At 32.2% G+C, this 26,137-nt stretch overlaps 1 protein-coding gene across 1 annotated transcript; it reads left to right on the top strand.

Moving 5' to 3' along the window:
• Window positions 1–2,164: 2,164 nt before the first annotated feature.
• Window positions 2,165–24,673, top strand: LOC119830320 (multidrug resistance-associated protein 4-like). The gene is made up of 25 exons (XM_038353290.1): window positions 2,165–2,418; window positions 6,876–7,007; window positions 7,245–7,449; window positions 7,983–8,208; window positions 8,483–8,580; window positions 9,003–9,200; window positions 9,804–9,930; window positions 11,635–11,793; window positions 11,997–12,169; window positions 13,216–13,380; window positions 13,749–13,886; window positions 14,206–14,373; window positions 15,812–15,928; window positions 16,391–16,635; window positions 17,002–17,051; window positions 17,275–17,484; window positions 18,203–18,433; window positions 18,774–18,880; window positions 19,615–19,738; window positions 20,224–20,397; window positions 21,751–21,878; window positions 22,072–22,194; window positions 22,523–22,645; window positions 23,000–23,160; window positions 23,486–24,673. The coding sequence occupies exons 1-25, from the start codon at window positions 2,186–2,188 to the stop codon at window positions 23,763–23,765; spliced, it is 4,095 nt and encodes a 1,364-aa protein (XP_038209218.1). The 5' UTR covers window positions 2,165–2,185; the 3' UTR covers window positions 23,766–24,673.
• Window positions 24,674–26,137: the final 1,464 nt, after the last annotated feature.

Here is a 26,137-nt window from a genome sequence, read left to right as displayed (position 1 = left end):
TATAATCTTCAATTGGTTTCAAGGTGTTTCGCTATATATGTATAAACTATAAAGCGACCGCGGATTCGAATGCTTTTTGAATAATGTATTTTTAACCCTCTTTTCCCCAAATCAGATCTTTGATCGATAAGAATAGACTTTCGTCACATTCAATATGACTCAATTAATTGGAATTCTGAACAAGGATTGAAGAAAAAGCCTTCTCCGGTGAGAGTTGGAGAGTAAATACCTATATACCAATACGTACAGCCGTATGTAAGTAAATAATAAAAAAATATATCGTATAAATCGATTCACGCAGTAAAAAGTTATAAGAAAAAAACATACAATAGCATTGATAACCTGCTTCTTTTTTGAAAGTAAGAACAATTTTGCGCCACTGCGGTTAACAGAAAAAAGTCACAACAACATACATTGCCGTTGTGAGACAGTTTTAAACATACTTAACCGAGCTAGTGTAAATTCACAACAACCGCAAACATGACATGTCTTTTATTTTTTTAATCCTCTTTTGTGCATTTTTGTGTTTGTTGCCTATTTGTTAATTAGCTTAAAATAAAGGACGAATATAAAGTAATTACTTAATAGATATTTTAATATAACTGAGCAAATTATTATTGAAATAAATATTATAGAATTTCATGTAATAAACGTTATGGTTCATAACAGAAGCCACTTTTTTATTGCAGTCTTAAGAATATTATGTATCATCAGCCCATATTTATTGTTCCTACTACTAGGACACCGGCCCTTTGTGAGGATCAGGCCGTAATCTACCACGCTCGCCAAGTGTTACAGATGTCACATGTCAACCAACTTCTGATTCTCCAATATGTCGATTTCTTCACGATGTTTTTCTTCACCGTTTTAATAAATTGTATGATGTGAAATTGATGAATCTAATTATTCATACATTGTTGTTGGATCAAGTGCCCACCATCTCCTTGCTCTCACGTGGTATCCGGTTAAAAAGTAGTCCATGTGCTCATCCAGACTACGATCTATCTCTGTATCAAATTTCATTCCGATACGTTAAGCTGCATTCGCTTGAAAATGAAACATCCATAAATCCATCCATACTTATAAACTTTCGCGTTTATAGTAGTAGAATATATTGTTATTATGTTATCACAAATATCCCATTTCAATTACTCATGTAGGTATATTTTGGTACACGAACTTTAATTAATGTCAAGCTATGATAATTTAGTCTACCTTCTGAATTTCTTATCTTTATCTTTACATTTATGATAGCTCATAATCACATAAGAGTACGTAACCATAAAGATAGAACTTACATAATATGTACAACATTTTAGTTTAACATTTCGACATGCCATTGCTCATTTTATTAAAGCATATATATTATCTATAACTTAAGTACTATATTAATAATATCAAGGGACATCTAGACCCACGAAAGATTTTTATAAAGCGCTAAAATTAGTAGAAGTATCGATTATTGCCTTAGGTTACGTTCAAATCGTCAGATTAGCGAAGTACGAATGGACATTTCCATGTTGTTCAAACCCCCTTGACTTCATCTGACGCGTTCGAATTTTTTTTTTCTGAACAAACATGAAAATCGTTTATTTCATTTTAGTGACATCTATCTGACGCGCTTAAGTATATCTATAGCACCGTTTTTCTTCAAATTTGAAAAGCTAATGACGCTTTCTCGAACAAAGAAAAAAGTGAAAACACATTGGCCTTTTTGCTACCATGTAATCTACCAATTCTAACGATTTTCCGCGATGCTCGATAAAATCCTCATTAACGTCGGCCTCGCCTACTATAACAATATGATTCACATTTATAATGTAAAAAGAAAATTCCTCTTTAATCACCTGCTATGATTAACAATAATTGTGATACCATTTCCATAAATTACCGAACATTTTATGTATCATTTACCTCATATGCGATAATGGTATGGATCACGTTCGATAAAAAACATCACCGTCACGTCACTTGCATAGATTTGATATCAGTTAATACAGATTAATACATCGTATGTACCTATTTAACATCATTAATCATTAAAGTATAGCGTGTACGGTAGAAAAACTTAAATGTTATCTATCTGTGGATACGAGGTGGCGTATTGTGCGCGCTCAGACGTGCACCAGTGAAAATAATTATTATTTATTATTTAGTGACAGACTAATATTATATCATAGTGAAAATGGTTAAATTAAAAAACGATTTCGGAAGTAAAAACAAAAATGAAGATGAGTGGAAAAAACAAAAAGACACTGCGCCACCGCAAAAAAGTGTCCCAGGACTTATCTCACGTGTGTTTTATGCGTGGATGTTTCCCTTATTCTTGAATGGAAACCGCAGAGACCTCGAGGAATATGACTTAGTGCCAACTAAAAGCATTTATGACTCTAAGGTTACAGGTGATGCTTTAGAAGAGTAAGTTTCTGATTTATATAATTTGGATAAATATTTATAATAATTTTAAGACTAGGTTAAGATATTTTAAAGTGGGAATTTCGCGCGGCACTTTGTTTAACTTAAGTTTGACCCGTTAATTATACAATATCGTAATCGGGAGGGTCGACGAGCTCCAACGCTTGTCGGCGAAAATTTAAATGTTGAGTAAAAAAATCAATTGAAACAGGTTCGTAAATCACTCTAAAGCCTAACTCCCTTTGATGTTACATTAACTCTTATCTGAAGAAGAATTTTAATTTATATAATATAGAACACAATATTTTACAGAAATCTAATTATTATAATATATCCATAAATTTTTAATTCTATTAGTTAACACGATACACACATTATAACACATTTAAATTATTATTTATACCACATTTCTATCCATTAGGCAGACTGTTTTTATGGGGGTTTTCATTTAATTTTCTACTATAAATAGCCTTCTATTATAAATCTTATTATTCGTCGAAAAACATATTAAACAGCCAATTCAATGTGTAACTTTATTGGGCGGATAAGTTTAAACAGAGGATCCGAAATGGGCTATTAATTAGATAAAAGATAAAAAAGGGTAGCCTTCTAAATACGTACGGTTTATGTACCTAATACTAATATATAATATTTAAGGGGTTTCGATAGGCTATAAGTATTTCGTTGGAGCTCTCTTCTCGCACAGACTTATGATCTATACCGTCGTTCAACGTAGACGTTAAGACAGGTCAATAGTGACGGGGACAAGAGGTGAGACGCGGGAGGAATGAGCTCGAGCTACATACGATACGTCGTGAACAGCTCGGGACCCTATTTAGGGACTGCACAGGCCATATTTTAATGTTTGATGGATATGTTTAAAAATGATATGTAACTATGTTGTAAAAATAAGACGTACTATTTGTGATGTGAGATCATAACTACTATATTATTGTCAACAATTATTGAGTTGTGACAACCGCGACAATGTCCAGATGTTTTCGCCTTTTACTCTTTATACTGTGCTTATAGCCGCCATATTGCGCCATTTTACTTTTTTGTACATTTATACTGAACAGATAATAGATTAAATATAGTTTGACCGCAATATGTAATTTAAACGTAAGCATGTGTTAACCATGTGTAACGTTTTCAGCAATTTCAATACTATTGTCATTTCTTAATCTTCCACGATTATATAACAAAAGAATTGGTTCTACATAAAAATAGATAACGTGATACTTATTTTAACCGAACCTACAATAAATATCATATTTCTTTCGTGTTGGTTACACGCTTTAAAATTATGGAAATAAATGAAAAAGCAGTCTAAACTTAACTTATATAATCTTAACTTATAATCTATCACACGTTAGAACCGTCAAATCATCTTTGAAGTCTGATGTTACTCACATTTCAAAGATGATTTGCTATAAAGACTGATATCTGAACTTAAAAGAAATTGAATTCGACTCAATAGATTTCGACTAATTAAAGAATGCTCGACCTTTATTTCTTTAAATATTTACTTCTAAGTATCTTTTTTCGTCCTTTAAGCTTTTAAAACAAAGTAAATTTCTAATACTGCTGGTATGATGGATGAGGCTCAGTGGTTAGGTACTTAAGTAGAAAGAAGGTTCGACGCTTGCAAAGGTACAAAAATTAAACTTTAAGCTTATTTCAATTTATTTTAACGTTATCCATATCGTCACCGTGCCAATCATCGAAGGAAACCGATTTTTCTAAGAACCAAAAGTTTCGACATCATGTGACAACATTATAGATTATGGCCTATACCCTCATAGGAAACTTGACTGTAGAAGTATTTAATTGTCTTTTGTAACCATTTTAAAAACCTTAGCTGACTTAATATTTGATATTTCGTGTTGCTTAATTTTTGATACGGATTAGATTAGATAACAATTTAGATACATGATACCGTTACATGAAAAGAAATTATAAAAAATGATAATAATATAATTTAATAATTACATTTAATTCCATTAATCTTAATCATCATTTTAAAACTATATGACAATATTAATAATTCTGATAACTGATACACACTACTTATTGTATTTCGTTATGCAACGTTGAAAAATAAAATAACAAGACATTATCATTTTAAGTACTTTTATTAATTATTATTATACTGGCAAACCCATTTAACTTCGTTTGCTTTCGAAAGGAATATTGGATTGGGTATTTTTCTAATTTTTCTAACGTTCTTCATTAATTTTATGGTTTTCCAATTTACCATTAGACATAAATTGTTAAATATCGATGTCATGTGTGCTACAAAGGATATTCGGTCAAAGGTCAAAATTTGATAGCTCATTTCAATCGTTCGTTTCGTTTTGTATCGTTACGTAAATTATAATAAACAAACAATGACATTATAGTAAAATGTAATAATAACTTCCGTTACGTGTTGATGAGACTTGATAAATTCTGTAGCGTTTCCAACATACTCACAAATTTAAAGTGAGTTCCTTTAATGCTATTCAGAAATATAGAATAGCAACTTATGTGTCCAGAATTGCCAAGTGTAAAAACAGTACCGACCAACTTCGAGTTAAACTCGCATACTGAAAGTTCAGTACAAGCATCACCTACCTAGACTATAGAATACAATTATTGCTGATACATGCCTTCATACGCCTGCATCATGTAAGAAAAAAATAGACAGTCCGTGTATTTCCCCGCAAAGTTGTTCTGTTTCTGCAGGAATAAAAAAAAACTATTCTATGTTTTTTTTTAAATATTGCAAAAAAAGCAATACAACAATGCAAGTTGTTACATCTTTCAATCGCGCTGAACTATATACCTAGTGTATTTTTTCTGGATCTTAAGAAATATCTGAAGTCAACTCAAGTATTTACTATTAATTTATTAACTTCAACTATCTGATATCTTCGGTCAATGTTGAGAAAAATTCTAGACAGACGGACCGAGGCATAATGAAGTTATCCTATATCGTGCAATACTTAATGGTACCATATATTTTCATTAAGTGAGCAATGTTATTCGTTCTTTTTATTTACTTTTTTATTAATAATATGTTAATTTTAAAGATTTTATGACTTAATAATCTTTTTTAAATTGATTCAGTGACATTTCAGCACAATGACATATGATAATATTAAATTGTTTGCAAGAAAGATTACTGTGCACATAACATTTACATAATTAAATAAATTAAGCGTTTATCAGTGCTAATTGAAATAAAAATTGCGTTTCACATTTTTATGCGAATTGCTTATGGTTTTTGAGTTAACGTTACATTTATATCTAAAATTAAACGAAAATTGCATTTGTTGCATTTATAATAGTACCAAGTAGTTAGTAATTTGGGATTAAATTTTTTACCCGAAATTCATTTGTTAAATGCACACGGCACTCATCTATAATATAAATGACATCATCGGAGTGTCCTTTTTAAATGTTTATGTAGTGTTTGTTGAAGGTTTATTTATGATGCAGATTGCAGAATGTAGGCTATATAAACGTAATGCCTTGTATGCGCTTCGCCATAAATAACTGTCATCCCATGGGCAGTGTTTTTGATACAGTTTGAAAGCAAGAGATACATTTAGTACATTTTGTCACGTCTTGTTATTCTTTTTGCTCTTTGCGCGAGTTCCGTAGTCCAAATGATATGTACAGATATCATTATTTAAAGTACTTATTATGTAATTTTTTGGAGAAAAATCTATGGTCTTAGCGGACAACTGAGCTAGTGGCTCCCCTTAGGGTAAGCGATCACCACCGCCCTTGAACATTCGCAGAGATGGAATGCGATTGCGCTGCCCTGCTAGCGCTGCTTGCGCTTTATGGGGTAAGGATTGACGTTCGGAAAGAAGAAATGAATTGGGAAGTGTCAAAAAGATTTTTCCACGCCGGTTTTCTGTGTGTGTTTGGTATTTCCCTGATGCAAGCTGGCCCAATTCGAGTCGAAGCATGATTTGACTCCCAAATTTTTTTTTTAGGAACAGATTACTAATTATGATTTAAATGATATCAAGCCATTTATTTAATACTTTCCTTTTTCAGAAGATAGCATTGTGTCTTTCACAATATTTATGTTACCGTTAAATGTCTTAATGCGCCATTAAAGTGTCATGAACATTCACCGCGGATAAAGGGACGTAGCTTGTATTCATAAGACATTTTCATTTTACAAATGTATCCCTTCTATGAGATATCACTTATTCGCATACTCGTCAACGTTTTCCTTGTTTTATTTTTTACAACTATAATAAGAATCTTTAAAAAATCATGCGTAAAATTCCTATATAATCAGACCTAGTTAATTTAGACTTTATTATCAAAAATCAAGTACTATTTTTAATTGTAAGACTCTACGTTGGCTCTAGGTAGCATTTAAATTGTTTTCATCAAGAGTTTTAATTCAATTTTAGAGTAAAAGGCCTAAACATTCACATTTGTTTTTGTTATAGAAATTGGCTCATAGAAGAATCAATAGCAAAAGCAGCGGGGAGGGAACCCTCTCTGATAAAAGTTTTGATTAAAACCTTCATTTGGTCATATATACCTGGTGGTATTCTACAATTTATTTTCACAAGTTTAAGGTAAGATTATATCACAGATTATATAAAAATCAATTGCGCAAAAATAGATGTGCATAATTGATGTACCGACATACACAATCAATTTCAATTGGGACTCCACGTCCAGTAAGTCGCGCATCAGTCATTTTGTAGAAATGACAAAATAAATGATTGAATAAGTTTAAGAATCGTTTTTAAGAGACTTATTTACAAGTCAAAACTTATCTATACTTTCCATAACATGCATTTATTAAACAGGACGCTCACACCTCTCTTATTCTCGGAGTTGTTAAGTTATTGGTCTGTGAATACCACAATGACAACTGCAGTGGCTTCATATTATGCTGCAGCTATGATCGTAGCAAATTTAATTGCGGCTTTTTGTAATCACCACGGAAACTACTACTGCCAACAATTTGGAATGAAGCTTCGGGTTGCAGTCAGTACGCTAATGTTTAGAAAGGTAATAATATTTTTAATTATAACATAATAAATATTTCCAGACTTTTAAAAGACACTTTTGCTGGTCCGCGAGCCAGACGCAAATTTCGACAATAATTTCTTTCGGGTTGATAACTTCTATAATAGTTAAGATGTGTAAGAGTATTATTAAGTAAAGTGACCGTCAGCTGTAAATCTGTTGGTAGGTTGAATGTCTTAACCGGCTGATTTTTTTTATTCAGTTGGTAGGCTGCTCAACCCACCAATGGCAATTCTGATGACTGATGATGAGTGTTTAATTGCCATGCATGCACATGCTCACTAATATGATATAGTTCGATGTATCTAATATATTGACTTGAAAGACAGTTTTTGGGAGAATGTGGTCAACTGTTTTATACGCATTCTTGTTAATTAAAATACATTTATCATTATTATTGCATTACCCATACTTTCCAAGATTTACGCAGTACATATTATAAAGTACGACTCATGCCTCCACGCCAATTAATCTCAGTACATAACAATAATTGCATAACCGTTTTCCATATTTAGATAATGCGGATGAACAATGGTTCACTCGGCGAAACAACAGCTGGAAAAGTAGTGAACATATTGTCAAATGATCTCCAGAGATTCGATTTAGCGTTCACGTTCCTCAACTACGTGTGGATCATACCAATACAATTGGTAGTCGTTTGCTATTTGGGCTATGTACAAGCTGGATACGCGGCCCTTATCGGTATCGCAGCGTTAATGGTAATAGCCCTTCCTATCCAAGGTAAATGTTTATTGATCATAGATAATGCGAACTCCTAATCCCCAACGCGTGAATATTATATAGTGTGATAAAAACGAAATTAAAGTATGATTTAATAAATCATACTTTAATTTCGTTTTTCTGTTTTTTATACTGAAGTTAGAAAAAGTATTTATTACAATATTTATTAACATTCGAAGTTCATTATTTTGTATGCAGCTTTAATATATGTCTCACAAAGAATATTCCAATATTTTAATTATAAGGATAATTGAAATTTTCTCTTGCATTACAGGGGCACTTGGTAGGCTCATGGGCAAAGTACGTTCCAGCACTGCTGTTAAAACAGATGATCGTATTAAAGTAATGAGTGAAGTGATAAACGGTATACAGGTAATTATTTATTGTACTTTATTTATAATACAATCTTGAGTACATCATTGGATCTTTCTCAACTCCCTCCTCCCTCTCTTCAGAGCTTCCATCTTCTCAACTAGTATAAAGTTTATCTCAGGAGATGGGTCCCTCGCAGTTACTGATATAATGGATACACATTTCAATAATACAAAACAATACCAACAATACGTAATTTTGGATTTGTTCTTCCCAACTTTCTAAAATACGTACGGAAAATTTTTAAACTGCCTAAAACTTGGGCAATATCTCTTGTGCAGGTGCTTTTTGTGTACATCCATTAATTATGCAGGCGAATAAAATATATATACAGCGTGTACCTATTTCATAACGTAATAACCAGTCAAGTCCACAATTGTATTTATATAACATGAATAACTAAGACACCTTGTCTCTTTTAGGTTATTAAAATGTACGCATGGGAGATACCCTTCCAAAAAATGATCGCACAAAAACGTTTAGATGAATTGACGCAAGTGAAAAAAGCAACGATACTAAGGTCACTCTTCCTCAGTTTTATGATCTTTACTGAACGAGCTGCACTTTTCCTTGCAGCCCTCACGTACATTCTACTTGGTAATCCACTCACCGCTAATGTTGTAAGTATACCTAATCAAATTCTTGATTCTATTTCATTTATTGCATGAACACATTGTACATTAGATGATTCGCTCATACTGCTTTTCAATGTGATTATTTTAGCTGTTAGGAAAGAGCTAAGAAATTTTGGCGTTGTCATAAATTATTTGAAATGAAAATAAATCAATAATCCTATTATATAATATTTCTTAACATGGGTATATAATATTGTATATTATTATTGATAATATTGTAATATTTCTTAATATGATTATATAATCTGCATAGAATATAGTATTATGTTATCGGTGATAGTACATACAAAAAAGCATAAATTATATATATTTAAGTTAATTCTAGTTTTAGTTATAATTGCTTTTAGCAGACATTAATGGAAATTATAATTAATTACATACGTCAGCTTATACCTTGTCTGTATACCAAATTTCATCAAAATCCGTTCAGTAGTTTCAGTGTGATTGACGGACAAACATCGAACGTTTTTTATTACCTTCCTTTTACAATATTGAGCTTGCTATAACGAACAAACAGTTCAGCGATTTGATAAAAAAAGAATTTTTGGATCGAACAAATTAATTATACGATATTTCCGTTTGTTTTAGATTTATCCCTTGCAACAGTTCATGTCATCGGCCAACTTCAACATAACCATGATATTGCCAATGATTTTATCATTATCAGCTGAACTCGTAGTTTCCTTTAGAAGAGTCCAAGATTTCATGATATTAGGTAAGTAATAGTAATAGCATGGGAATTAGCAAAAATATCACTTTTTTGGTACCGTAGTCGATTATTGAATGGTTTCTGGTTTCAATCACCGTGTTTAGAAAGAAACGGCTACTAGTTTTAGGAAAATTCAAAGGGATTTTTAGATTTTTAAATTCAGCAAAATATAATCCCGTGTAAGTGGCTTAAACACATTGCCCCAAATTCTATTTCGGAATTCTATTATTTTTATTTGTTAACTTTATATATTCCAGCCTACTGAAAATAACACTGAAAGGTTTAAATGATCTATTTAACCTACAAAATTTCATTCTCAAATTATCCTATTTGATAATAAGTAACATAAACGCAAAGAACTCATTAAGGTCATTTAAAAACATGTCATATTTTGAAAGGCGAGACGACAAAGTTTTATTTGTCCTGCCTAATGTAATTTTCCCTTTTTATATGTTTTCATTTGCACTTTGGCTTTGTAGGTTTTATCACAGTAATCTTCAGAATATCATTTAAATTAATAAAAAAATGATACTTATCGGTTTATCGGAATGTACTGAATACTTTATATACAATATGTAAACGTAAATTATTGTGTTAATTTTATAATAATGTATATGTGATTTACATACAATTTTAGTATAAAAATGTAACTACTAATATAATTTTATGTACATTTTATGTTGTTGTATTATCCACAGATATTTTTACTTGGCGAATTCAAACATGAGTTAAAAGTGTGTTTTATAAGTCTTAAAATTTAGTCACACCTACCGTACTAACAACACTAATATACCGTACTAATAAAACTAATTACAAACAGTTTCATGCATGATACGTGTGAATCAATAAAGTTCTAGTAAATCGCATATTTTTGTTTCTGAGCATTACACGTACACATGTGTGCGTGTATAGTGTGATCAAATCCGATCAAGACCGTTGATTCCCAGTTGATTCGATATCGTAATAAATCGTCACGATGATTGGACAAATGTGTGTGTGCGTCGTTCTAGCTCTTGCAATTCCCTTAATGAAAGTGTAATTGCTGTAACACAAACACAAAACATATGTGTATTTAGTTTCTTTCTGATCTGTACTTTAGTCGATATTACGATTTACGAAGTCCATTCAATTTGGTAGGTATGTAATCAATATCTGTTTTAAAATGGATTAAGCACACTTAATGATAAATGAAATCATTATCTGTCCTAGAATAATATATAGGTATATCTTCCAATGACATGCATTTGCGATTAGCGATTAGGGGAATAATTAGGTCTTAGAATAAATATTTTATTTTGTATCAAGGCTACACGATGCTCTACGCACTATGTAGGTTTCCATTGAAAACAAATAAATATTAAATTTGAAAAACTATTGTTTATTAATTTATTAAACTTTTCTTGGTAAATTTATTAGTAGGGATTTATTCTTTTATGAATCATTCAATAAAAAATATAACTATATAAATTATAATACTAAGAAAGTGTTTTTTTAATTCAATAAGACGCACGTTATCATAAATTTGCAATTAAATAAATAAAAATGCAATGGTTATTTCTTTTATTTTAAAATAAAAGAAATAATATCGTTATGTTTATGACGCATGAAGGAATAATGTATCTATCTATTCTTTTTAATCTTTACAACGTTATGCAGGAGACGCCGCCATAAAGTATGAATTCCTTGCCAAAAGTATGATATTATTTACAGAGGACCGACCCGACTTGGTTTCGGGATCTTTGGCGCCAATATCCAACATATTCCGCAATGTTAACACTAGTTTTAAAAAACCTAAAACCGAGGTCCGACCCATTTCTTATATTCCGAAGACGGAAATATCATTTACTAATGGTAAGTCTGGAATGTTCATATTATGATTATTTTAGTTAATGAGAAAGCCAAGCAAGCCTCGCTTTATAATGAGCAATGCACACCACCCATATAAATCCATAAATATGAATGTCGAAATATACTTGACTTTGATCAAAATCTGTTTATCTAAGAAAGCTGCTTTGTGAAACTATTTCTATCTATATTACTTATTTATTTTTTAATTATAGGTTATGCGCCCCAAAGAAGATTACGTAGAAGTCTTTCACACCCAGGAGGAGACAGTATAATCGAAGTCCGCGACGTATCAGCCAGTTGGACTGGAGACCCTAACTTCTTGGCTCTTAAAAATATATCGTTCAGAATCAAAAAAGGGAAACTGTGTGCCATTATTGGAGCTGTTGGTTCTGGAAAGGTAATTTATTATATTTTAATATAGATATTATATACGTTATCTAAATGCACTTTTAACGCTATATTTATACTAAATACCGCAGCTATTTATACAACTTAATATATATAGAGCCTTGAGTGTGTATGTATTCTAATATTAAATAATAAACTTGACAAGCTTTAAATAAACATGAGGGAAGACAAATCACATAAAACAAAATTACAATGAATATCCCGCGATGATTACAATAAAATTGCTTATTATAATTTCCAATAACGATTTGCATAGATAGTAATCCAATATTTTATCATATCAGTGTGCAATATTCAGATGATGTTACGTAAGTTGAAATGAAAAGTTTACTGAAGTGCGAGCTTCAATTTGTAAACTGGGTGTTCCCATTTCTACATTTGCATGAATGAAATAAAAATGGTAATTATATAAATGCTTAATACCTCGAGAATTATTTAATAAAGAATTACCTCGTTAATCTATAATATTTTAATATAAATTAAAGCAACTTATGAGATAAATATGAAAAGTTTAAAATCAGTGAGATAGGTTTATCCATACTGATTAATTACAAATGCGTTAGTAAGTCTGTCCAGCTACCCGTCTGTTTGTTTGTCTCTTATTCACGCTTAAACCACAGAATCCATTTGAATGAAATAAGCGGGGAAAACTCCGCATACGAACAATCTAATAAAATTACATAAAGCACTTTCTACTACGTTATCGAGGCCCTATATTATTGAATTTAGTGTGACGTGACACAGACTTTAATCAGGGTCGATCAAGACGCTTCTAACGATACTAATGTAATAACAATAAATTATTATTTTGTAGCACGAACTTCACTCATTAGTTTCAGTAGACTTGTCTATAAATGTTAGTGCAACTATTTATATAACGATAAGATAAAAGTCGAGGATTACATTAGTTTTGTAATAATCACTTAGTTAAAGTATTCTTTATCAGTTACAATAAGCAATTGAGCTACCGACATTTTTAAACAACCTACATTTTTTATGCATCGATTAGAGGGCTGACCTTTAACTTTTTTACAGTCGTCTATTTTGCAACTGCTACTAAAGGAATTGCCGGCAGCTACTGGCACGGTTTCAGTGTACGGGAATGTATCGTACGCTTGCCAAGAGGCGTGGTTGTTCCCGAGTACTGTGAGAGAAAATATTCTCTTCGGTTTGCCCTACGAGCCGGAAAAATATAAGAGGGTATGTATTATGCTCAGACAATGGGGCCACGTTTTAGCGTTCACTTACGCGTATCACAGAAACTAGCTTTATTGTGTAACGACGTTATTTCACAGTGCATACATGCCTTGCTGCTACAGACATTTCTCATCTTAACCTTAAAATTTAATTCTAAATTCCACACGTCTTATTATTGAGATGAAATTGTTGTAAGCACGACATTCAAATTAACATAAATTTTACTATGATTAAAAATTTTATACATTGTTATTTCAATGAGCATTTCAATAGTATGCTTGTATCAGTCACATGTAAAAAGTAGGTTACATTATACCACTTATCGCCTGTGACGCAACTATGTTCATTACAATACGTAATTACTGTTGAAGGTATGCAGGAAATGCGCTTTGGAGAAGGACTTCAAACAATTCCCGTTCGGCGACCAGACTCTGGTGGGCGAGAGGGGGGTCTCGCTGTCGGGGGGACAACGAGCCAGAATCAATTTGGCACGTGCCGTCTATAGAGAAGTAATTGATTTTTTTATTCGTAAAAACAAACGTGTCCCAAGGTATCCAATTTAGTTTCTCTTTCGTTTCAAGCATTTTCATCTATTTTCCGGTTACGTAACACGGTTATGAAAAATATTTACTTCGATCGAAGCCGATCTGCAATAGGTAGTAATAAACCAGTTGGGCTTTATACATAATAATAGTATGATAGCATATCATGTGTCTGAATGTAACTGAAACTCGTCAGCCAACTAATTATCTGCCTCGTGGAAAATTTTAATGAATACATTTGCAGTTACTTCTAAGTGTGTAATTATAGTTATCTTTTTTATTTAAGGCTGACATATACTTGTTGGATGATCCTTTATCAGCGGTGGACGCTAATGTTGGTCGCCAATTGTTCGAAGGATGTATCAATGGCTATCTGCAAGGACGGACAAGGATCTTGGTTACCCATCAAATACACTTCCTAAAAGCCGCTGATTATATAATTGTTTTGAATGAGGTTTGTTTCATAAATTAAACGATAATTATCTGTCTATTTATTTTAACATAAGTAGATATATTTAAATCGATTCTCAACATATTCATCATTAGAAAACTTTATCATCCCCTAGTATAATTCGCTATAGTATATATATTATCTATTTGCTATATATTATATGGACCTATATAAAAAAATAGATTCTTACCAAAAATTGGAATCATGGAATTCGGTATGCAGACAAGGTAGCGTAGTAGGGTGGGTATAAACAAACAGATGATGTAATACTCGATTACCATATCAATATATTTGAAAAGAGAGACATGAAAACCGCAACGGGCAACCACGTAATTGTTCTGTGAACAGTGCTGTCTCATATATACAAACTACAAACTACTGGTTATATACAAACTACGCGTGTTATATCGCCTTGTTTCTCTTATATTCCATTATTGAATTTTATCCATTGAATACTTAACATGTTAATGTGCTAAACTCGATATTTTTAATTGCAATATGTTATGTTAATTAAGTATGGAGTGACGTAATTTTCCTTAACTGTTATTATTACTTAACTTAAATGTTATTTAAACATTACGCGTAAGTTTTTTCTTATCTCTCTATTTAGAGAGATAAGAAATTTTATATATTTATTTAATTGTATTTACAAGGGTCTATCTGTCTTTTCTTAAGGTTTGAACCGCTAAATGGATCTGGATGAAATTTCTTACAAATATAGATTATGACCAAAAAGGATATATGAATTAGGATAGGACTTTTTATCACTACGTGGCTCCTGCGCCGATGGAAAGCGAGTGACGTAAATATACGAAATCGGTCGACGGTCATCCAATTATATTTTGTAGTTCAAAACTGATTTTCATGCAAAGCCAAAACAATGTATATCGTTATTGGCATAGTTTTATTGTGAACAGCTCGAATTCGAGCAACGAAAAGCTTTTTATACGGTTATTACAAGCGTAACAACCTCCGTCATTACATAAGTTTAATTAATTATAGTCCCAACCGTTCTGAAATAGATTGCAGTCTATCTCAGTTGATTGAATATAGATTGTTCAACAAATGATAAAGTAAAAAAATGGAATTGACCTTTACATATTAAACTGTCAAAAGTGTCAAAATATATTATAATTCAAGTCTTTTATTAACTTTAACACAATTACGGATACATGTAGTTCGGATTTGATAGGAATTTTATGGAAAAGGGGTTGTAAAGTCTGTATGTAAAAATATTAGTTTACGTCCGTAATCGAAGTAGCAGGACTTTAAAAAAATAGCGTTTTTAAATAAAACAGGAATAAAGAAAAGGACTAGCAAGGGGAAGGAAAAGGATATGGGCTTCCGGTTAAACTCATAACATTTGATGTATTTCCTTCATATATTGTATAATAGTAAATTACTTAATAGCAGGATCATTGAAGTTTATTTTTAACTACAGGGTGGCATCGAGAATATGGGCACATTTGATGAGCTTGCAACTTCTGGAAAAGAGTTCGCTATGATGTTAACTAACTTACAAGAAAGTAAGAATGAACTTGAAACCGGAGCTGCAAATGTAAGTTATTTCTCTATTCAAGAAGAATAATCACATAGTGAAATCAAAATTATCTAGATCACAAATGTTTATCTGCTATTAGAGGTAGCAACGTTTTTGAGCGATCATTTCGGTAGCCCTAATTTTAATATTAATATATTTAAGATTAATTTGGGACTGATGCTTTTAATAATATAAGCGACTAGCTGTCCTGGCGAACTTAGTAACGCCATAGAATATTGTTTTGATATTTTCCCCATCGATCTCACCTTTTAACCTTCCCTAGTCCTACACGGATATTTGAAGACCGAGATAAAATAAATCCGTTCAGCCGTCCTAGAGTTTTAGCGAGACTAACGAACAGCAATTGATTTTTATATATAAAAAAGATTATTACGCATGTAGAATAATCCATTGACAGCGGAATAACTTTGTAGTCTAACATTTCCAAAACTTAATCTAATCTTCTACATTTTAATATAGAAGGGTGATGACAAAGAAAAGGCTGCCCTTCTCAGAAGCGTATCGAGTACCGACAGTGAGGATTTACAAGAATTTGAGGCTCAGAAAATGCAGGCGGAAGAGAAGCAATCTGGCAACCTGCGGTGGGAGGTCATCTCCTCCTATTTTAGGGCTGGAGGAAGCGTCTTTTTCGTACTCTTTGCTATGCTTCTGATTCTCCTGGCCTCAACTGCTGCAGCTGCTTTTGACTACTGGATCAGCTTTTGGTACTTTGAAAATTCTTCTCACATATCTTGTACATAGAATTCTCGTATCACAGTCATACTCCTTGGAAATTGCTTGGCCAATTCTAATGAAATTTTATATGAATATCCAGTATATCTAAAAGTCTGTCGTAAACAATTTTTTATATCCCTAAATAATAAGGGTCACCTGGGAGAAGAACGTTCCCCGGTATGATAGTTTTGATATAAACCTTAGAGTTAACTTTTTATAGAAAATGGGATATTATGATTGCATTTGCTGCGCTTTATCCCAATTCGAAATTTAAAAAAAAATTTCGGTTCAGGATGGCAACACTGAAATTGAAAAAAATTGTTCCGAAATAGCTGATATTTACAACGTATTTTCAGGTCGAATCAAATGGCTATTTACGAGGAAGAGATGCAAGGAGAGGAAATAGGTAAAGTTTAATAACAAAAAATAAAATATCATCATTATAAAAATTAACCTTTTAATTGCTAAACATAACACAGATATTTATCAATTAATAAATAATCTTATCTTCAACAATTACAATGAGTAATAAATAGTGATACTGTTTTCATTGTATTGCCTAAGGATTACACAACATACATTTAAAATGCATAACTAATAATTTATTTTAAAAATAATGAAAATTTTAGATCCTGGACTAAATGTGCAAGTCGGACCATTCACAACGGGTCAATATCTCATTATACAAGGTGCTATAGTGGTGGGTTGCATCCTATTGGGGAACCTTAGAGTAATTCCTTTCGCTACGCTATGCGCCAATGCTTCGAGAACCCTACACGATTCAATGTTCTCCACCATGATTAAGGGGGTTATGCGCTTCTTTGACACGAGTTCCTCAGGTAATTTTCAGGTCCATTCTTCTATACTAATCAGAAATGTCATAAACGAGAAAAGTTAACTGGTGACTTACTAATGTAATCTGAAACAGCTGAATCAAATCGATTTTTTTTCTCAGAAAACAACATTTTTGCGTTTTTGAAGTGTTATTACCCGGTACATTGGTTGAAGTTAGGGCAACTGGCTAGGATAGTAAATAAAGTATTATGAAAGCATGTCAAGCTATTAAAACTAGGCTTCTTCTAGCTTACTCTAATAATCTTTACAAGTAATAAGTATACATTATAATATTTCTGGCAGCGAACCATGTTCCATAGTTTTTTATCAATAGATTTAAATACTTATATCAGCGCATTGCGGTTGCCGCGCCTTTCCAAACCAAAACTTTCATGTTTATTGTATTAGGTAGTGTTGTAATTTCTTGAAGTTGTGGAGAGGAGGAGTATTATAGATAATAAATATTATTGGATTAATTCTGTTTCCATCGAAAGAAAATTTCCGAGTATTATATTTATATAAAAAAAACACCATTTTTAAGACTTTTTATCTTCAATTGTATATGTCTAAAGCGCAAAATGATGTTTTCAATGATATTTAATATTCAGTATAATAACGAATACAATAAATTTCGCTCCTGTTTAATTCTAAAAATACACATAGTCTAAGAATCTTACATCAAAGTGAAACACAAGAGTAAAATTGCACTTAATTTCCTTTCAGGTCGTATTTTGAATCGTTTTACAAAAGACATGGGTGCGTTGGACGAAGTATTGCCTCGTTCTCTGCTCGATGTGTTGCAAATTTACAGCACATTGCTATTTATTTTGGTCTTAAACGCTATAGCTTTGTACTGGACTTTGGTGCCTTCGGCTGTGTTACTCATTTTATTCATCATATTCGTGAAATTTTATTTGAAAACTGCACAGGGTGTGAAGCGTCTGGAGGCTACTAGTGAGTATATAGAGTTCACATTAACTTATACCAGTATCATATAAATTGAAGATTATTTTCTTGACAGTGAGGAGTGTAATTTGTTCCATCTTACGTAATTAATGGCCAGTAAAAAAATATTTTATACAATGATTTCTTTTTTTTATAATTTTTGTAAATTCTTATTTTTATGTTACCTACTAATAAATTATAGAATTGATACTCAATAATATTGCTATGTTAATACTTTTATTTATTAAACATGTAAACATGTAACAGCTTTGATACATACATCTGTCTAACCAGCTAGGAGTGTTATGTGTTTTGTGAACCAAGCTGACGGATGAAATACTTTTTTTAGCGAAGAGTCCAGTATTTTCAATGGTTACATCATCACTAAGCGGGATTGCCACCATACGGTCAGCTAATGCTCAAAATCGGCTTATAAATGATTTCGATAAACACCAGGTTCGTAAAATTATTCTTTGTTACTAGGATAATGTAACTGTTATACAAAATTTTGAAAAATACTTGGCAACATGGTTGAATATTTTCTTAATATCAACGAAACTGCGTTTTATCGGAAAAGTGGTTATGGAAAAATACATCTGGCACCCCCATTGTAACAAGTGTTAATGGGCGATGGTGCCCACTAAACACCATGTGCTCCTTTGCATAAAAAACTCTTTTACATACGGCTTTAGTTACGTTAGAAATCAATCAAATATTATCAATATAATCAAATAGAGTTATTATAATTTTTATTTTCCTTGTTATTATTAAGGTATTTATAGTCCATTCTAAATTAATTTTGGTGGTTTATACAAGTAGTCAATAATAAAATTACAGCTTTGAAATTTGTTTGATAATATTGAGCGAATAAGTAATATCTCTTGAGGTCTTTCATTGAGATCAGCTGAGAGATTGCGCAGCGTTGGATCTCAAAGACACTACCGTACTCAAAGGATCCCTAAAGTTGTATATAAAGTTTTTAATTTCTAAATGTATAATACTCGCGTAAAATCAAACACAAGAAAATACTATGACTATGATAGTTAAAATTGTCTTATCTTATACATTTTGAATTAAGGAAAATTTTGCATACATAATTATTATACAATAAAAAATTAACTGTTTTCTTATAAACAGAATTGACAAAATTATTTTAAGGCATTACCTTTTTTACACAAGTATATTTTCAGGATTTACATACATCTGCTTGGAACTGTTATTTAGCTGGAGGCAGTACGTTTGGTTTTTATTTGGACGCCATGTGCCAAATGTACCTCACGGTTATCATTTTCGTCTTCCTGTATCTTGATTTCGGTAAGAATGCGTATTTCAAATTCTAATGCTTCTTCAATGCGTTTTGGTGAAACACTTTATGAAATCTCTTTATAACGAGATCGATCAAACTCATAACGGTCTTATAAAGCCCATTGAGAATAAAATAGAAAATAAATTTAAATTTAATGGTATGAATACACAAAAACAATGCAGTATGTAGTTGAAAATAGGCACGTTATTTCAACAATAAAACTTCGCGGTCGATGAAAATTTTCTTTATAAGCGGTTATCTTACAATGATGAAACGCGCTGCGGATAGAAAGCTTTGGCAAAATAGAGGTTCGAGCAAAGCTACTGGTAGAAAGCTTTTTTGAAACGTAAATTCAGGCACTGGCACCTAGGTACCTTTAGGCACCTAACTAATGCAATGTGTGCGCTTCACACTATGGATTATATAGGGAAGCTAGTTATGTATTGTTTTATTTAGGATTTTTCCATAAATTTTCCTGTTTAATTATTTTCAGATGGTATAATAGCAGTGGGCAGCGTCGGCCTCGCCGTCACTCAGAGTAACATGTTGACAGCCATGCTGCAACATGGCGCCAGAATGTTGGTAGAATTCATTGCCCAACTCACCAGTGTCGAGAGAGTATTGGAGTACACACGCATCGATACCGAGCCTAATCTTTTTGAAGGACGTAAGTTACTTTTTTTATGTCAGTGTCCGCAATGGAGCTGGTGGGTGCCCTGATGATAAGCGCTGCTACCACCCATGAACATTTATAGAACATACTTAGTTTCTTTCTCTTATACTAACTTCATATAATAGATAGAAAGAAAGAAAGAAATATAAATAATTCATTTCTTTAGTTGGTATTACATATATTTTTTTAGTAGCTATGAATTTGATAGCTTCATATGGAAATGTACCTGTAAATTTAAAATAATCACATTTAATGCAGATGCAACGTTGCAATAGTTTAGTTAATTCTTCAAAGACAATAATTGTTTTGTGAGTTATACTTTGTAATATTGCTTCGTGATGGAACTACGCTTTAGGATTTTAGTTTTTTTTTTATATACAAGTAATTTCAATTCCTGAATTCAGTTTTATCCATTTTTTTATTAACACTAAAATTAAAATTAATAATAATAGCGAAACTAATGAGAGATTTTTACTTCAAAATCTAAAACTGTAAAATCGTAATTATTTTAAATAGATCGGTATATTATTATCCCAGAGATTCTACGCAAAACAAAAATGAAAACTTTCATACAATTTTCTTGTACTTTAAATCGTAATCTCTAGAAACTTAGTTCTTCCCCTATTCGTACACAAAGGTAACCAAAAATAGTATCCGCGACATCAGACTTCCATTATAACTCTAGTGCTACTTTACTTCAAAGCCGACTGCGGCCGTGTTTAAGTCAGAAAGCGCCGTAATTACAGCTGAGAAATTGAACTGAGTTCGGGCAATTAACATTGAAACAAGTTGTACTTTATTATCTTGGATTGTTAATTTAATAATTAGGTTTTATGAGATTAATCTTTCGAACTCAATATTGTTATTGGTGTAAAAAGTAAGAACATCAAGATAATCACTAGCTCTCTGCCTGTGGCTTCGGCATTGTAGTCAATGGAATAGACAGACCCGGATGTAACCCACACAGTTTCCTTTCATACAGGATTTCTGTGACAAAAATTATCAATGTCCTTTCACGGGTCCCCAGTATCTTAATACTAAAAGAAAGATACAGACAGGCAGAAATACGTCCGCTATTCCGCTGTATTATCTACTAGTAGGCATTTAAATAATATAAAACAAGTTGCACTATATGCTAAATAATATATAGACATAGTGAATTGGGAATGTTTTGAAAGAATAGAAAAAAATTTGATCACGAGGCAGGAAACGCAGGTTCGAATCCTGCTTCGTGATCAATTTTTTTCTATTCTTTTAAAAATTTCTTATTTATAAAGCATTTCAATGCTATAAAACTAGAAATTAAACATAGGGAATTTCTGAAATTATTTGATTTTTCTTTTTCAGAAAGGGACGTATCCCCCACGTGGCCTTCAGAAGGAAGAGTGGTGTTCCAAAATGTTAACATGAAATACGCTCCTGATGAACCGCCGATTCTGAAAAATCTAAACATTGTCATAGAGCGAGGATGGAAGGTACGCTGCAAATATTATTACATTATAATATTCAAATAATTCATAGATTTCAAATTGATGTAATGTGCATATTAAGATATTTATAATGCGGTTAAATTGGTACTTATCGTCAGCATTCCTTTAAAGATTCTGTACCTTAGGTTTATATAATCCGAATGTATTTCAAGGTTTTGTTTTTGTTTTTGTTGTCTAGGTCGGTATAGTCGGCAGAACAGGCGCTGGCAAGTCTTCGCTCATATCCGCTCTCTTCAGGTTTGCCTTCATCGAGGGTAAGATAACGATCGACGACATCGACACGTCAGTAGTAGCACGACAGGTATGATAGTGCATAATATAATATAATTATCATAACTTATTATCGAAACAAACTTTTGAACTTGGAATGGAGCTTTTAGATTAGATGTCTCATCAACTGTTAAGAACAAGCACAAGCATGTGTTAGTATAACATATCTGTTAAATAAAAATGACTTCTGTTAAATATCAAGAGACGGGCAATAAACATATTTGGAAGTGCTTGTTTAATACAACATTCCAAAAATAAATTTTAACCCAAGTTTAAAAAATAAGCTCTCAGTTAATAGATGCACACATTTACAAGATGAGTCTCAAACCTATTATTTTTAACAAATATTGTATTTTTAGAATCTGCGGTCGAAAATTTCAATTATTCCTCAAGAACCTGTGCTATTCTCAGCTACAATTCGATATAATTTGGATCCCTTCAATATCTACAGTGATGATGATTTATGGCGGGCGCTAGAACAGGTACGTAATTACTGTACTAAAGCGAATAAATACGAGTACTAAAATATAAAAAAAAACTTGTTGAGTTACACCCATGTAAAATGAATATGCAGTAAAATAAAGCATTTTGATTAAAAATATACGCAGTTTGTAACGTATACTACTTTAACTACAAAAACTCAATTTTTCACAAACCTACTTATCTTTCACTGACATTAATTTAAGTAGTTAAGTCACGCAGTTTCAGTTTCGCCTGCAAACAAAACTATAAGCAAAGTCATGTATTATTACAGCTTAAGTGTTATTCTGGTACTTAAGTAATGCAACACTGCTCATGCGATTGCCATTAATATGAATTTCGGTTACCCTTCACAGGTCGACATGAAATCAAGTGTACCTTCATTAGACTTCAAGGTGACAGAAGGAGGTTCAAACTTCTCAGTCGGCCAAAGACAGCTCATGTGCTTAGCGCGCGCCGTGCTCAGATCGAACAAACTGCTCATCATGGACGAAGCCACAGCTAACGTCGACCCTCAGTAAGTTACTCATTAAAAATAATTATCCTGTATCATGCAAGTGACACATAACGACAATAAATGACTTCAAATCTAAACCTAAAATTGATATTCAATCTTTACTTATGGGATTAATAATTTTTGATTTAATTTTAAATAAAAATTTGTAGTTAATCAGACGCTGATTTTCATTACATTTCAAATACTTTGAAATTTTAGTAGTTAGTTAGCAAATAGTTAAAAAAACTTCGTAATACCATAATATTTGCGTATATTGCATCTATCACTAACTCATTACGTGAAACAATAATAACTTATAAAATGCTTATATCTTTTCAACTTCCAGGACCGATAACTTCATCCAGCAGACCATTCGAAAGCAGTTCGCGACGTGTACTGTGCTAACCATCGCCCATCGTCTCAACACCATCATGGACTCCGATCGTGTGTTGGTGATGAGCGCTGGTGAAGTGGCAGAATATGATCACCCATACATCTTGCTCTCCAACCCGAGAAGCCACTTCACCAGCATGGTGAGGGAAACCGGTGACAAAACTAGCGCGCAATTGTTCGAAATCGCGAAAGCCTCGTATCTCGAAAAGAATCTGAAAGATAGGGCTAGATGATTGTTGTAACGCGGCTATACATATCACACGTGGCAAAGCTGTGATTTTTGTGTCCTGTTATATGTAATTAAGTACTCAAAATATACGGGACCTTAACGGGAACAATTAGTATCGAATGTATATTAAATGTTAGTCTAAGTTAAGTTATCCATGAGCTTATAGGTACTTAATTTCTCAAAAGACAAATAAAACCTACATAAATTTATCGTATTTCTATTTCTTCTCTCCGTAGCAAAATTTATAAAAAATAATTTAATATGTAATGATAATAATGCTCAGTGTTAAAGCAAAAAGCGTTTTTATTTTTGTTAAAGGATGCAATTAAAGAGTTCATGAAAAAAAGACGAATATTTTGGGACTAAGAAGCAAGCAGAAGAAAAGTTGTTTCAAATAAATTAAGACCATTTTTTCCCGGGGTCCCTAAAGTAAAACGCTTAGGTACCAAAATAAATATGCATGCGTTAGAATAACTTTAAGTACTTTTTTATGAAATATTATTTTTGCTGACCAAAATGGATAAATGCTCACCATTGAAATAGGAACAATAATACCAAATACTTCGAATTCTAATTTATACGCTAAATCCTTATCATAATTGTCAAACTAAGATTACAAACGTACACAGATTTTCAATTTTATCATAATAATCAATGCACTGTACTGCCTAAGATCTACCTGATTAAATACATTTTTAGTTAATTAATGAAACGTAAGGGGGAAACGAAAGCAAAGACGCTCATGGTTCGAACCACCGCACGAGCCGAGCGAGCGAAGCGGGCGTGCCGCAACGGCAGCTGGAGGACTTCTATTTGAATTGAATTGAGAATTGATTTGAAGGTTTTAATATTTATTAACTGTTTTCGTCATCAGCCCATATATGTTCCCACTGCTAGGACACAGGCCTCCTAAGAGGGTTCAGACGATAATCCACCACGCTGGCCAAGTGCGGGTTGGCAGATGTCACATGTCGTGGAAATCTTGTTTCTTGGACATGCCGGTTTCCTGACGATGTTTTCCTTCACCGTTTTAAGCAGTGGTGATGTTTGCCACATGTGCAGACAAATAAAAAAAAAAACAATTATTTCCTGCACGCTCGCCATTCTCGAACCCCGCTGATTTTGAAGTCCGAAGTTCTCACCTCTGAGCCACCACGGCTATTAAGTGTTTTATCACATGTTAATTAAATTTAGTAAGCACTAAACAAGTTCTTGCAGTAGCATTATATTGATTTAGTATAAAAAAAACACAAATATAACATTATATAATAAATACATAATATTTTGTAGCAGTTTTCACAAAACAGTTGGTGAGCATTTATCTGTTTTGTATTTCGAATTTATTGGAAGTAATATAAATAGATTTCTGATAGGCATTTTAATATAAGCTTCTGTTTAAATTATAAAAGCAAACTTGTACTATTCACTTATTTGTAAGTTTAAATATTACTTAACTTGACTATGACTTTTTTTGTTATAACCAAGGCAATGACACATAATAATATAGTATATTTTTAAGATGTGTTTTATTATTTATCTAATTACTACTCTAGTTAATTTTTATACATACTACGTAAGGACACATTGTTGTTAACTATTAGGCAACGATTAACCTGTGATTAAATTCGATTTCCTATCTACCTTTTTGGTTTTATTTTTTCTTTTAAACTTAGTCTTTTCTTTTAAATGTGTATTATTCATCATTATCACTTCTTTATATATAATCTTAGCTTTGTTACAGAATTATTACTTCAAGCAAATTTAAGAAGGTATCTTATCTTATTTATTCCTCATTTATACCAAAACCGTCAATAAATCTTATATACAAAAATGAGAAATCCCTGTATTTCAACTTATATTTTTTGTTAGAAACAGCAATGTTTTTTTAAATATATAAGATAACTAACTGCGCCCCGCGGTTTCACCCGCGCAAGTCCGTATCCCGTAAGAATATTGGGATAAAAAGTTGCCTCTATGTTATTCCAGTTGTCCAGCTATATACGTACCAAACTTCATTGCAATCGGTTTAGTAGTTTTTGCGTGAAAGAGCAACAAACACACACACACATCCTTATAAACTTTCGCATTTATAATATTAGTAGGATAGGATAGTATGATAAAATGGAAAGGAATTACTATATGTATGTTTTACAGATAAAAATTTACTCACCCGTACTTAAAAACTGCATAAAATACTTCTACGTGGATGATGACAACGGTATAGCCGATAGGTTAAAAATAAGATGATCAGAACTAGGCTCAAAAATAATCCTTTAACTTTACTATCCGTATAGAAAACCTCTAAATTTTCATCACTACAATTTTCGCAACAACTCATTGTTACGTTAAATCGAACAATTTCGGACTATTAATATA

The sequence above is a fragment of the Zerene cesonia genome, chromosome 11 (genome assembly GCF_012273895.1).
Source record: "Zerene cesonia ecotype Mississippi chromosome 11, Zerene_cesonia_1.1, whole genome shotgun sequence".
Lineage (NCBI taxonomy): Eukaryota > Metazoa > Arthropoda > Insecta > Lepidoptera > Pieridae > Zerene > Zerene cesonia.
The sequence above is the reverse complement of the archived record's forward strand: the minus strand, read 5'-3'. Positions and strand labels throughout refer to the sequence as shown.

Bases quoted from the DNA above. Each gene is read 5' to 3' on its own strand.
- LOC119830320 (XM_038353290.1), top strand. From the start codon at position 2,186: ATGGTTAAATTAAAAAACGATTTCGGAAGTAAAAACAAAAATGAAGAT. The intron at 8,581-9,002 runs GTAATTATTTAT...TGTCTCTTTTAG, and splicing joins AAGTGATAAACGGTATACAG to GTTATTAAAATGTACGCATG. The intron at 14,374-15,811 runs GTTTGTTTCATA...TTTTAACTACAG, and splicing joins ATATAATTGTTTTGAATGAG to GGTGGCATCGAGAATATGGG.